At 41.2% G+C, this 13837-nt stretch overlaps 2 protein-coding genes and 1 pseudogene across 3 annotated transcripts in view; all 3 read left to right on the top strand.

Annotated features, from left to right (window-relative positions):
- LOC308075588 (protocadherin gamma-A12-like) overlaps window positions 1-13837 on the top strand; it is a gene marked incomplete at both ends in the record, with an annotated part of 29404 nt that overhangs the window by 10302 nt on the left and 5265 nt on the right. The gene's annotated exons all lie outside the window — the stretch shown is intronic.
- LOC308076344 (protocadherin gamma-A11-like) lies at window positions 269-2498 on the top strand (annotated as a pseudogene). The gene is made up of 3 exons: window positions 269-375; window positions 807-811; window positions 1068-2498. The product of its transcript is annotated as a protocadherin gamma-A11-like (transcript).
- Window positions 4260-6677, top strand: LOC308076343 (protocadherin beta-15-like; the record flags this gene model as incomplete). The annotated part of the gene is made up of 1 exon (XM_080416579.1): window positions 4260-6677. One exon carries the CDS (start codon window positions 4260-4262, stop codon window positions 6675-6677), a length of 2418 nt encoding a protein of 805 aa, XP_080272705.1.

The following is a 13837-nucleotide window of genomic DNA, read 5'->3' as shown; positions in this document are numbered from 1 at the left end:
CACTCGTCGGTGTGTAGAAGAATTAAGCGTTATTCCGGTGTTGCTGCTGATCACCGAGGAAGCAGACACAACAGCCGTGGATAGCTGCCTGTCCTTATTCCGCCCTATTTATTATATTGTTTAACGTGAACAAGTACACTTTCCTTTTTTACGCATGCACATCTACGATGGCTCTGAACGGATTCATCTTTCAAAAGGGAATATTTGTTTTCCTGTTTCTCGCGTGGCATGCTGCTTATGGAGACATTACCTATTCATTTCCGAGGAAATGAAGCGCGGATCTGTTATTGGAAATGCAGCCAAGGATCTTGGGTTAGAGACGAGCAAACTATCCACTAGAAAGGCGCGTATTGACACGGACAATGATGACAAACGGTATTGTGACATAAACCTAAACAATGGAGACTTGGTTGTTGCAGAGAGAATTGACAGAGAGGGGCTTTGTGGAGAGAAGGCGTCTTGCATTATAACATATGAACTCGTGCTTGAGAATCCTTTAGAGCTACATCGTATTAGTCTTCATGTTCAAGATATCAATGACAACTCCCCGCAATTTATGGAAGACTTGATCAATTTAGAAATTAGTGAGTTAGCAGACAAAGGAGCTCGTTTCTTGATAGAGGAAGCCCATGACGCGGATGTAGGGCAAAATTCTATTCAGAAATACACTCTGCAGAGAAATGAGAATTTCATTTGTCTGTCGATGGCAGTGCTGTCGAACTGGTTCTTGATAAAGAGCTTGACCGTGAGAAACAAAATGAAATAAATGTGCTTCTGACAGCTCTAGATGGTGGTTCTCCTCAAAGATCAGGTACTGTAGTCATACACGTTACTGTACTGGATGCTAATGACAACGCACCAGTGTTTAGTGAGACCGTCTATAAAGCCAGTCTACCATAAAGCCAGTCTACCTGAAAATGCTCCCCTAGATACTATAGTTGCTAGAGTGAGTGCTACTGATGCAGATGAGGGACTGAATGGAGATATAACCTATGATTTTGGACACATTTCTGAAGATGTGAAGAAATTGTTTACTATTGACCATAAAACAGGTGAAATATGTGTAGTTGGCAATGTTGACTTTGAAACAGTCAAAATATTTGAATTGCGCGTTAGAGCAAAAGATGGTTTAGGTCTATCCTCAAACACAAAGGTGATCATTACTATCACAGATGTTAATGATAATGCTCCTGTGATCTATATAAAATCTTTGTCTAACCCTTTAGAGAATGTGCCACCTGGTACAGAGGTGGGCATCATTAACGTTCAAGATAGAGACTCTCAGACAAACAGACAGGTGCGGTGCTCCATTCAACAAAATGTTCCTTTTAAACTTGTTCCATCCATCAAAAACTACTATTCTATAGCCACCTCAGGACTGCTGGACCGTGAATTAGTTTCTGATTATAACATTACAATTACTGCCACTGATGAGGGCTCTCCACCTCTGTCCTCCTATAAAACGATTCAGATATCAGTAGGTGATGTAAATGACAACCTTCCTGTGTTTGAGGAACTGTCCTATATTGCCTATGTCACTGAAAATAGCAAACCAGGTTCTACTTTATGCACTGTTATTGCTCGAGACCAGACTGAGACAAAATGGTACAGTGATTTATTCTCTTTTACTGGTGAGGTGAATGGGGTGCCAGTCTCCTCCTATCTGTCTGTTAATGGAGACACAGGGGTAATCCACGCCGTGAGGTCATTTGATTATGAACAGTTCAGGAGCTTTAATGTCCATGTGGTGGCCAGAGACAACGGTTCTCCTCCTCTCAGCAGTAACGTGACCGTCAGTGTCTTTATTATGGACATGAATGACAACTCACCTCATATAATTTACCCCGCCCCGGAGGAAGCTCTTTTATGACTGAGCTGGTCCCCAAAGCTGCACAGGGGGGCTCTCTTCTTTCCAAGGTGATCGCAGTGGATGCAGATTCTGGACAGAATGCCTGGCTGTCTTATCATATTGTCAAATCCACTGATCCGGGACTTTTCACTATTGTCTCCACAGTGGAGAGATCAGGACACAGCGGGACATTTCTGAATCGGACAGCATGAAACAGAACCTTATTGTGATAGTGAAAGATAATGGACAGCCTTCTCTCTCTGCCACCTGTTCCATGTATTTACTTATTTCTGACAACTTGGCTGAGTTGCCAGAACTGAAAGATATGGCTTATGATGAGAACAACTCTAAAATGACTTCTATCTGATCATAGCGCTGGTGTCCATGACCACCTTTTTTCTGACCTTCATTATTGTCATCCTCGGTGTGAAGTTTTGTCACCGGAGAAAGCCCAGACTGTTGTTTTGATGGAGCGGTTGCCATTCCCAGCTCTTATCTCCCTCCTAATTATGCAGAGGTTGACGCTGGCACAGGAACCTTACGCAGCACTTACAATTATGACGGGTACCTGACAACCGGTTCTAGAACAAGCGACTTCAAATTTGTGAGACCTTACAATGACAGCACACTCCTGCAGACCAGACTCTGAACAAGAGTCCATCTGACTTTCAGACGTGTTTGGAGACTCAGAGTTATCAGCTGAGGTAAGACTGATGTTAACCAGTCGTTGAAACCTGAACTTTTGAAAATCATATTTTACACCAACATTGTGCACACTATTTTCAGCTCCTTGTACTGATTTTTCTTTCATTAGTATTTAATAATCATTTAGCTTGCTTATAATGCAGTGTGACTGAGCAAATACAATCATGCTCCATTTCAATCGGACAAGGCTGAGGCTGGATACACAGTGGTTATTCAAATGATAATATTGAAAAACTTTCAATTGGCACAGTCTCTCATACACTCTCTAACAAGTAAGCCTCCCAACAATGTTTCACACACACACACACACACACACACACACACACACACACACACACACACACACACACACACACACACACACACACACACACACACACACACACACACACACACACACACATATATAACTAAACAGTACTATATCTTCTCTTTCCTGAATCTTCTTGTCCATCATGCAACATTTTATCCCCAGATGTCAAGTTTCTATGTTGTGTTTTGATCACATTTGCATGGTTTATTGTTCCATAATAATATTTTTGGGATTTCACGCTTCATGAACAACGTTTGCTCACTCTATTATAACTGGTAGATTTGGACGTCTTTTTGTATTAATATACTGTTGAATGATAAACATGTTACTGCGTCAAAACGCATCTAGTTTCATCTGCCAGGTTAATTATTTTACTTTGAATGCAGGAGCCAATAGTCAGGCCATAGTTGCCACACATTGTGTGTGTGTGTGTGTGTGTGTGTGTGTGTGTGTGTGTGTGTGTGTGTGTGTGTGTGTGTTGTGTGTGTGTGTGTGTGTGTGTGTGTGTGTGTGTGTGTGTGTGTGTGTGTGTGTGTGTGTGTGTGTGTTTGTGTTTGTGTTTGCTGCTCTCCTTCTAAATGTCACTCAGATCCTCTCATAAGCCATTTGGTCTTCACACATCACTCCACTTGTCCTCATTTACTGTCCATGACTTTGTCTCTCTCTCTGTCTCAGTTGTCTGGCTTAAGATTGAAAATTATACCTGCATGTGACTTTAAAAACACACACAGTGTTGGCAGGATTGCTCCAGTGCCATGGTCATTTGTTACACAAGAATGTAATGTACAAGTGTAATGAGGCTCCTGGTCTCTTGGTGGCACTCTTTTATAAAGTCTGACGTGCGAGAGAGAGAGAGAGAGAGAGAGAGAGAGAGAGAGAGAGAGAGAGAGAGAGAGAGAGAGAGAGAGAGAGAGAGAGAGAGTGAGAGAGAGAGAGAGAGAGAGAGAGAGAGAGAGAGAGAGAGAGAGAGAGAGAGAGAGAGAGAGAGAGAGAGAGAGAGAGAGAGAGAGAGAGAGGAGAGAGAGAGAGAGAGAGAGAGAATGTAATGAGGCCCCTGGTCTCTTGGTGGTGCTCTCCTATAAAGTCTGACTCACACATATAGTCAATCCATCCACACAACAGTGTTTCATCCTAACTGTGTCAGTGTTACGAGAGAGAGAGAGAAATCATAGCAGGGGTGGGGGCTCACAAGTGAAGCAGGGGGAAGGGAGATCTAAGCTGACATGAGCAGGCTCTTTAATAGGTCATGCTACACTCCGCTAGAGAAGCAGGGAGAGGGAGGACAAGAACCATTTTCAGCTGGGTATTTGGACATAATATGCAATGATGTTGCCGAAAGTATACTTTGACCTGTGCAGAGGATTTTTAACAATAAGACAGAGCATACAACTCATGTGGTTGCTGCAATTTTCTGTATTCAACCTCCTTTTTGGCACATCATTTGGAGAGGTTCGTTACACTCTGGCAGAGGAGCTGCACCGAGGGTCGGTCATCGGCAATGTTGCACAGGATCTAGGACTGAAAGTGAGGGAGCTTGCTTTACGCAGAGCCCGGATTGTTGCAGATGGCACTCGGCAGCTGTGTGAATTAGACACTGAGTCGGGGTCTCTTTTAGTCAGCCAACGAATAGACAGAGAGGAGCTGTGCGCGCAAGCGATTGTCTGCGCCCTGCAGTATCAACTTCTACTTGAAGATCCGTTGAAAGTGTACAGCCTTGTTTTGGATATTCAAGATGTGAATGACAACAGCCCAGCGTTTGCAAATGGAGATATTCATCTTGATTTAGTGGAATCGACAATTCTGGGGAGGCGCTTTCCGCTGGAGAGCGCGCATGACCCCGATCTAGGCACAAACACTGTTCGTGAATATAAATTGAGTGTGAATGATCAGTTTGCACTGGAAATAAATAAGCAAATGAACGGTAACACGTACCCGGAGCTAGTCCTTAAAAAGCCTTTGGACCGGGAGACACAAGCTGAATACACATTGACAATTAATGGGGTTGATGGGGGCTCTCCAGCTAGATCTGGAACCGCAAGCATTCACATCCGTGTTTTAGATGCCAATGACAACGTCCCACTTTTTAGCCAAAGAGTTTATAAAGCCTTGGTGCCGGAGAACTCTGCCAGGGGGACTTTGGTGGCAATGTTGAATGCCACAGATTTAGATGAAGGTGTTTATGGAGAGATATCTTACTCTTTCAGTCATGTGTCGGACAAAACAAGAGGAGTCGTTGAAATTGACTCATTAAGTGGGGAGGTTAGGGTGGCAGGGTCCATTGACTATGAAGAAGCCAGTGTGCATGAGCTGGATGTCCAGGCTAAAGATGGTGGTGGTCAGGCCTCGCACTGTAAACTTATAATTGATGTTATTGACGAGAATGACAATGAACCTGTCATAGTGGTGAAGTCGGCCTCTGCCACGGTGGCTGAAGATTCCAAACCGGGGACTATGGTGGCTCTGCTTAACGTGTATGATCTTGACACTGGGAATAGTGGTCGGGTCAAGTGTGCTATCTCAAAAAATGTTCCATTTAAGCTAGTGTCAGAGGTAAAAAATTACTACATGTTAGTGACAGACGGTATGCTAGACAGAGAAATGCAGCCGGAGTATAACATCACAGTGACAGCTACCGATGCCGGATTGCCCTCACTCTCCAGTAGAAAGATAATTACAATCATGGTTAATGATATCAATGACAACCCCCCAACTTTTATACAGAGTGAATACAATGTCCAAGTTTTGGAAAACCAACCCATTGGCACGTTTGTAATGAGAGTGCATGCAGAGGATGTTGATGACGGTTCCAATGCTAAAGTACTCTACTCTGTGTCCAGGGCCACCGCACCAGAAATATCTTCATTCCTTTCCATCAACTCAGAAACTGGTGAACTGTTCACCTCACATCCCTTTGATTACGAACAGTCAGTTCATTTCAAAATGCAGGTCACAGCTCAGGATGGGGGTGATCCCTCTCTTTCCAGTAGTTGTACAGTAAACATTTTCATTGGCGATAACAATGATAACTCGCCTGTTATCCTATATCCTGTCCAATCCACCGGCTTCATTGCTGAAGACATGGTGCCACTGGGGGCGCCCAAAGGTTACCTGGTTACTAAGGTGGTAGCCGTGGATGCTGACTCTGGGCATAATGCTTGGCTGTCCTACAGAATAGTCAGATCCACACAGCCTAACCTGTTTACGGTAGGCTTGCATACAGGCGAAATCAGAACTGTCCGACCTTTTGTAGAGGACGATGAAGCAAAACAAACACTAGTTATCTTGGTTAAGGATAACGGCCCAGAATCTCTTTCAACCACTGCCACAGTCAGTGTAGTCATTGGTGATGGCCTGCCTGTTCTTAATGAACTCTTTGAATTCGCAGACGAATCACGGGCCAGTGAGGACTTAACGCTCTATTTGATAATCGCTCTGGTGACCATTTCTTCTCTTCTCCTCCTTTTAGTCAGCACAGTCATCTATTGTAAGGTCTGTAGGCATGGCTATGCGTACCGTTCAGCCACCCCCAATCTCCCTGTTTTCCCCACAACCTATTGCCCCCCGAGCTACACAGATGTAAGCCACTGTGGGACCCTCCTGAACGATGACAGATATGATTCCTTTCTGACCACTGGCTCGTGGAGAGGGGACTTCCGTTTTAGCTCCAATATAGACACTGACACTCTGAAGAAAAGAAGTGCAGCCTATCAAAAGAACACTCTCCGACATGCCAGTGTAGACAGGGTATCTAGTCTGAAGGTGAGGCCAGGGGCTCCACAAGCTTGTTATATGATTGAGACTATATATTAGGGCCCTTTGTCTCATGTTTTTTGCATCTGCACATGACTATTATTAAATATACGTACTGTATGTAATCACTGTCACATTTATCTCTTCCATGTCAGTGTCAATGTGGTATTTTGGTAAACAAATCTAAATTGCGATGGGAAATATAGGCTATAAACTTGGGCTTTTACCTGTGTATGCATGTGTTGAATATTTGTGCTTGCATTATTTAACATGTTTCAATGTTGGATGCCGGTTAAATTAAACATGTATTCAGTTTCTGATTGGTGTGGTTGTAGTTTATCAATTAAAGACTGAATAAGTTGCTGTTGACACAGGTCCTGTCCTGTCTGTACTTGTTAGAGAATCATTTATGCCACTCTCTCTCTCACTCACTCACTCACACACACACACACAGTAACTTTAAAAGGGTAGCCTTTTACGTGCAGAAACCTGTATTTCTTCTATGCATTTTCAGCAGGTGTTATTTTCACATGGTTGTGATACTGTCCACTTAAAGTTATCAGTTAATGAAATACTTCATGCTGTATATGTTGACCAGACGGAAAACAGATTAAACACCATTAACCACATAAACCCTCTATACTTAGTAAGCTTATACTGCTCCCTTTTCCCTTAACACCAAACCATTTAGCAGAAAATAGCCGATCTACAAGCTCACAACGTATTGCCTTAGTTGCTATAGATCTGCTATATTTGGTGAATATTCCCCCTAAAATAGAGATGTTATGGTTCAAGTGGTTAACATTATCATTAAAAGCAGATGTGTTGATTTAACTCTGAGAGTGTAAATAATGGACCCATAATGCTCAGAGTTACATCAACACTCCAGATTGAGCTGTTTAGCTCCAGATATAAGTGATGCTTTACCATGAATATCCCAGATTACTTTATATGTTTTACTATCATTTACCGCACTTGAAATGTGTGATAAAGGTCATTCTATAAAGGATAAAGGACATTTTCCCCATGTGTTTAGCATGCAGTCAATCTGTTCGTTTTCGTCCTGGCTGCCTATAGTTTGTGATGATTCATGCATCTGCATCCTTTGTCTCCTTTATCAGCTTTTAGTTATTTGGGTAACAAAATATTGGGTTGAAAACATGCACACACAGTAAGATCCTGAGTGTTAATTTATCTCTAAGAGTGGAGCTATATTTGCCATTTGGTTATTTCTACATTGTCTGAGTTACAGTTATCACTGAAAATGTTGTATTTATTTAGTATTTTGGAAAGATTGGTCATAAGCAGCCTACTTCTGTGTTCACAGTCACCTACTGTACTTTGCTCGTGTACCCGATGATGCTTACTGTTCTGGATAACAATTAAAACAAACAAACACAAAATTACAGGTTGGCCGGCGTAGCTTGATTATTTTCTCTTTCGTGTGTGACGCACTGTGTTGCTTTGATTGGAAATGTAAAATATATAAATGTATTTCTATGGAAACATGTATTGGTCTTGCTAAGTCCATCACATCATTAGATCTCACTATATCTTAGTATTTAGTATTATAGTCACTATCAATGTTTCATATTTTTGATAGTTCAACTTTGCAACTTGATTCATAGATTCAATCAGGTCTTTTTTTTTGCTTGATTGAATCCTTTCACTGAAAGGCAACTTTTCTTTTTATCTTTTGCACAAAAGTATTGATAAAAGTCACATGTTGCACTCAGTGATTCTGCCATTATTTATTACAAATGATTGACATTTGACAGATACATTTGGGTAACAATTGCAACTTGCAGTGCTTTATTGCAGAGGTTCTCAAAGTGTGGTCCGGGGACCCCCAGGGGTCCTTGGGGGGTGGTTCCAGGGGGTTAATTTGGTAATACAGCATCACAATCATTTTAACCACTTTATCCATATTACATACGTTGGCTATTCAAAAATAGCAGCTATACAAGCTTGCAGCGCAGCACTGCACATCAGCTAATTTTGAACATTTAAAAAATCTTTAAAGTGAGTATGATTTAGCCTTTTTTTAACACAAATCTTCTCTTCTGGGGGTCCCTGGCTCAAAACATTTTCCGATGGGGGTCCGCGGCCAAATACACATCAATTTGGGGGTCACACAAATGACCCCCAAAACACACGTGTGTGTGTGTGTGTGTGTGTGTGTGTGTGTGTGTGTGTGTGTGTGTGTGTGTGCACACGCACCTACGCTTTTTATGAATGAACTGAATCCAAGATGGCGCAGTCCTTACTGCTGTCAGTAGTGGAGTGGAGAGTGGTGGCTCATGTCCATAATATAGCGCGTGTAAAAGTCCGTGATTTTGATGTGCACGATTGCATCGGCTCCTATAGGTCTCCTATAGCAAGTTAATCCCAGGAGGAAAATGTATTCGGAGGTTCGCTGTTGCAGAGGATAAAAAGCCGCTTGTAAACAAACCGATTGACGGAAACTTGGAAGGCACGAAGTGCATTCCTTGGGCTGCGTGGCCACGCCATCTCAAACGTGTACGTTTGCCTGATTGCCTCATACACACACTACGGTAAAGGCCGGGTGGTGGGTTATTTCATTTGGGTTTTATTTGTATTTCCTTTTTGAAAGGAGGTATTCAATTCATTATTAAACTGGCTGTCTTGACTGTGATCTGTGGAACGGAGTCTGGCGTGGTATTGTGGAAAGTGTGGACTGGATTTCGGGTGTGGGCTGGGACTATTTTTTCTGGTATCCAATCCCTGGTTAAAGGGTTTATTGGCCACAGGCATGCAATGCTCATTGTCTCCGCCAGGCTGAAAGGCATGGAGACAAGGCATGGCGAGAGAGTATGTTTTACCCCACTGTGCACACACACTCCCTGGATGCCAATTCAGAACCTCTGTCTCAAATGTTTGACATGGGCCTGTTATAGCGCCACCTGGAGGCCAATTTGTTCAAAACCCATTTTTTTTAAATATTATTCCTGCAGATTTTATCCAAACGTCATGCAAATCGATACACAGTATCTCTATAGTCATGTGATCAACACGGATCTGTCCGATTTCCCATATTCCATCCTCATTGGCTAAGGTTGGCTTCCAAAATTTGCAGGATTGGTCCGCTTTGAACAAAATGCCTCAAATCATGAACGCAGCCTGCGATTAAGGAAGAAATGCCACTTGACATTTTTCAAATCAGCCTCATGGTGGCGCTATAAAAGGCTGATTTGTGTTTTTAACTATAAATGCACCGATCTGCGTGAAACTTAGCACGCACACTCCCTAGAGGCCAAGGAAAAACATTTGCCTTTTATAGCGCCACCAGGAGGCCGACTTATGTAAACACATTTCTGGATATTAAGCCTTCAGATTTTATCCAAATTTCACACAAATCGGTACACATGATCTCTATAGTCATGTGATCAAGATGGAACTGTTAGATTTTTCTTAATTCATCCTGATTGGCTAACATTGACATCTAAAGTTTGCAGAAGTGGCCCGTTTTGAACAAAATGCCACAAATCATGAACGCAGCGTCCGATTGAGGTGACACTTTGCACACACATTCGCACTATGTTGAAGAACAAATGCCACCCTTTAACATTGCCCTATTATAGCGCCACCAGGAGGCCGATCTTTTCAACACTTTTCTTTTTTGTATTACTCCTACAAGTTGTCCAATCATCATGCAAATCGGTACCCATTATCTCTATAGTCAAGTGATCAAGATGGTTCTGTCCGATTTTTCATATTCCATCCTGATTGGCGAATTCCGAACATTGTTGGCTCCGAGGAGCACTTTTTCTAGTTCGGTATGTTCTTGCACTCTATTTCAATGACGTGACGCGCACGTCGCTTAACACCTACACTGCAAGTCACACAATGGACAATTGATATGCATCTAGGCTTATTCCTATGTTAATTCGCTAGGTGTGAGTCGGGAGCCTTTGAAAACTTAGTTGAGGTGCGAATTTAAAGTAGTTTTAAATCTATGCGTGTGCCTGCGTGTGCTCCTGGTCAAATAGGTTACGGCACGGCGTGCAAGGCCGTCCAGTGAGCATTGCACCCCTGATTGGCCATTGGTGTATTTGCACATTTCGCAGTGTTCTGGTGAATCCTTTGTAAGGTTGACTTCATAAACGATTGTTCTAATAAATAAAACATTTGTAATTTGTGCATTGATTATAAGCATTGCTGGTGCTGGGTACTACTGTTCAGTGACATGTGGTCCTTTTTCATTTTTCTAATGGGTTATGCAGTTAAGCCTGCAGCAGTGCTTTGGTTTCAGGTTATTTTAAGACCATGTGTGTCATTGTCAACTGGATTGGCACAAACATGCATTTATAGGTCAAACACTCTTAAGTCAACAAGGCCAGACTTGGCCTGTTTTGAAATGTATTGGTAACACGAAACAGTGGACATATTTATAGTGTATGAATTTCTGTAATAAACAAAGATAATATAAGATTAACTTCCATTAAACCCATAGATTAAACCCCAGGGGAAAATTCAGGTGTCATAGCAGCAACAGCAGTAAGCTGAAACACAGCAGAGGTACAATAAGAGTACGAGTCAAGAAACAAAGATAAATGGCTTTAGATTAACTATACTGTGCTTTGCTTGTGGTTAGATCAGTGGTTTTCAATATGTGTGTGAAAGGCACACCAAAGGACAAGTCAAAAATCTCAAGGCACACCTGTATTCATAGCGAAAATAGCAGATCTACAAACAACGCATTGCCTATAATGACATGCCAAAATAGAGAAGCCAGGTTGAAAGTGGTTTAAAAAAAAAAATAGGCTATAGAATTAGCCTCTGTTGGGAAACCAATCAAAGTATTGTCTGATATAGAAAAATAAAAAGTTACTTTTTGTATAGTTGTATATACTGTATCCCACCTGGTCCGGGACTTGTCTCGCAGCACACCAGTTTGCCTTGACCTGTCATCGTTTGAGATGACATGTGTGTCACTGCTCAGTAGAAATGCCACAATGTAGAAATGCTATATTACCAGTAAGGTCCTGTATTAAATTTTACTTGAGTAAAAGTACATTCGTATTGGTATCAAAGTATACAGCACTAAACGTAAAATAGTAATTCAGAATTGCACATATTATTGGTAATTAGTAATGCATTGATCATCCGTTTTAATGCTGGTAAAGTTGAGACTGATTTAAATTACTTTACTGTATGTGCTGCATGGGTAGCTTAACTTATGAAAATATATCATCTATCAGTTAATGCATGTTATTAATAATCTAAATCTGTAAAGTAACTAAAGCTGCTAATTGAAGTGGAGTAAAAAGTGAGATGTAGTAGAGTAGAAGTATGCAGTATCAGGAAATGGAAATAATGAAGTAAATTATAAGTACTTCAAAATTGTGCTTAAATATAGTACTTGCACCACTAGTGTTTGGACTTCAATGAAAATCCTTCAAATAGCCAATATGATGTTCATATAACCATGTGCTAAAATAATGACCAAATGCCCAAATGTACTTGATGCGTTTTGTGTATTGTTTTAACACCTGAGAGGGAATACAGTTTCAAACTCTGAATAGTTTTCCATCCCAATTAGTGACGTGTGGTAGAGTAGTTTCTAAGGTTATTCCAGATACAGACTATATAATGGTAACTGTTGAACGCAAGGATTTCAACCCTGGTCTGAGTGAAGCCACACTAACAAGTAGTATTAAACTCTATGTTGCCAATAGAGATACATATAGACTTAAGGAGGCAAGACTACACTGCTACATTCAGATTGAAGCCATTGGATTAGTATGTCTCTATACAGTATATGCCCAGTGGCCTGTTTCTCAAAACCATTTTAGTCTTATGCTGTACAATTCTTGAGTGTTAATTTAGCACTGGGAGTGTATACAGCAGAGAACAATCTGAGGCAACGACTGCACTGCATTTGCATACACAGTTTGTAGTTTGAAGAGGAGTCTGGCACCTCAATGTTAAATTGGCTAGTTTTTCCAAAATGTAAAAAAAATAAAATAATGTATGTTTTGGAAAATGGTCTGAAATAAGGTAAAGTACCGTATACATGATTTGAACATGCTTGAACATTTGAGATTTAACGCCTATTTCAACAATTGCTACAAATTGCTACAAAACCTGTGAATAGCCAGTCATGGCAATATAAACAATAAGTTGAAGGGTAAATCTATTGGCCTGATAATGATGTACCGTGCATGTTCAAATCAAGTATATTTTACACAATTTCAGACAATTTCCCAAAGCATGCTTTTATTCTTTTCTTTCATACATTTTGGAAAGAAATTGCCAATTTCACATTGAGGTGCCCAGACTTCTGAGGTGCCCACTCTTCCTGTATCCATCCAGTACACATTTATGGCATCTGTGCGCATGTGTGCACCACTGACCTGACTGAGTCGTGGCAGTGAAGAAGAATATAGTGTTCTCATCAGAACGATTTGAATGTGAGCCCATGTGTGCCCATGCATGTTATGGCTGCAGGCTTATTTGTACTCCGCATTTGGGTCATGGGAGGAGACAAACAGATGAATCACACACAGCATTTCAAATTTGTACTTTATAAGCACTGCAATTGTAGTATCTGGGTGTCATGGTAGTTTTATGCATAATGTATATATACATACTGTGTGTGTGTGTGTGTGTGTGTGTGTGCGTGTGCGTGTGCGCGCGCGTGTGTCACAGCACTTATGTATTTGTAATTTTACATTTCATTTCATATGTTTTCCACTATAACTTAATTTCTCCAAGATATCACAGCTTAAGGAGCCAAAACATGAATTATTGCTGTGATTTAAAAAAAAGAGTGCTGGTACTCCCCCCCTGCATTGTTATATTCTTCATTTTTCCACAAAGTAATTGAATGTTTCTGGGACGTCACAGTGTCCTATCACATTACTCTTTCACCTTTCTGCAGTGCTTGCGATGATGTCACTGAGCGTCAAGTGAGATAGCTTCCTCAATGACTGAAGGAATGGGATGTATAATAGAACATAATAGAATTCTAATATCACACTGTTTTACTTTTCTTTGTTGGAGAGACATTCATGCTATGACGAGTCAGATACTGTAGACACTGGCACCTTGAACCTGATTTATACTAAGCATAAATTGGGCTTTATACTAACTACTTCTTTCTTATTTTTTTTCTGGTGCCCATCGTGGATGTCTTACCCTACTCCTCGTATCCAGCAGGTAAGATAATATAATTTTTTCTATCATTTTATTTTTCT

The sequence above is a fragment of the Gymnoscopelus braueri genome (assembly GCF_963280865.1).
Source record: "Gymnoscopelus braueri genome assembly, chromosome: 20".
Taxonomy (NCBI): Eukaryota; Metazoa; Chordata; class Actinopteri; order Myctophiformes; family Myctophidae; genus Gymnoscopelus; species Gymnoscopelus braueri.
Note: the sequence above shows the minus strand (reverse complement) of the source record. Positions and strands in the feature narration are given on the sequence as shown.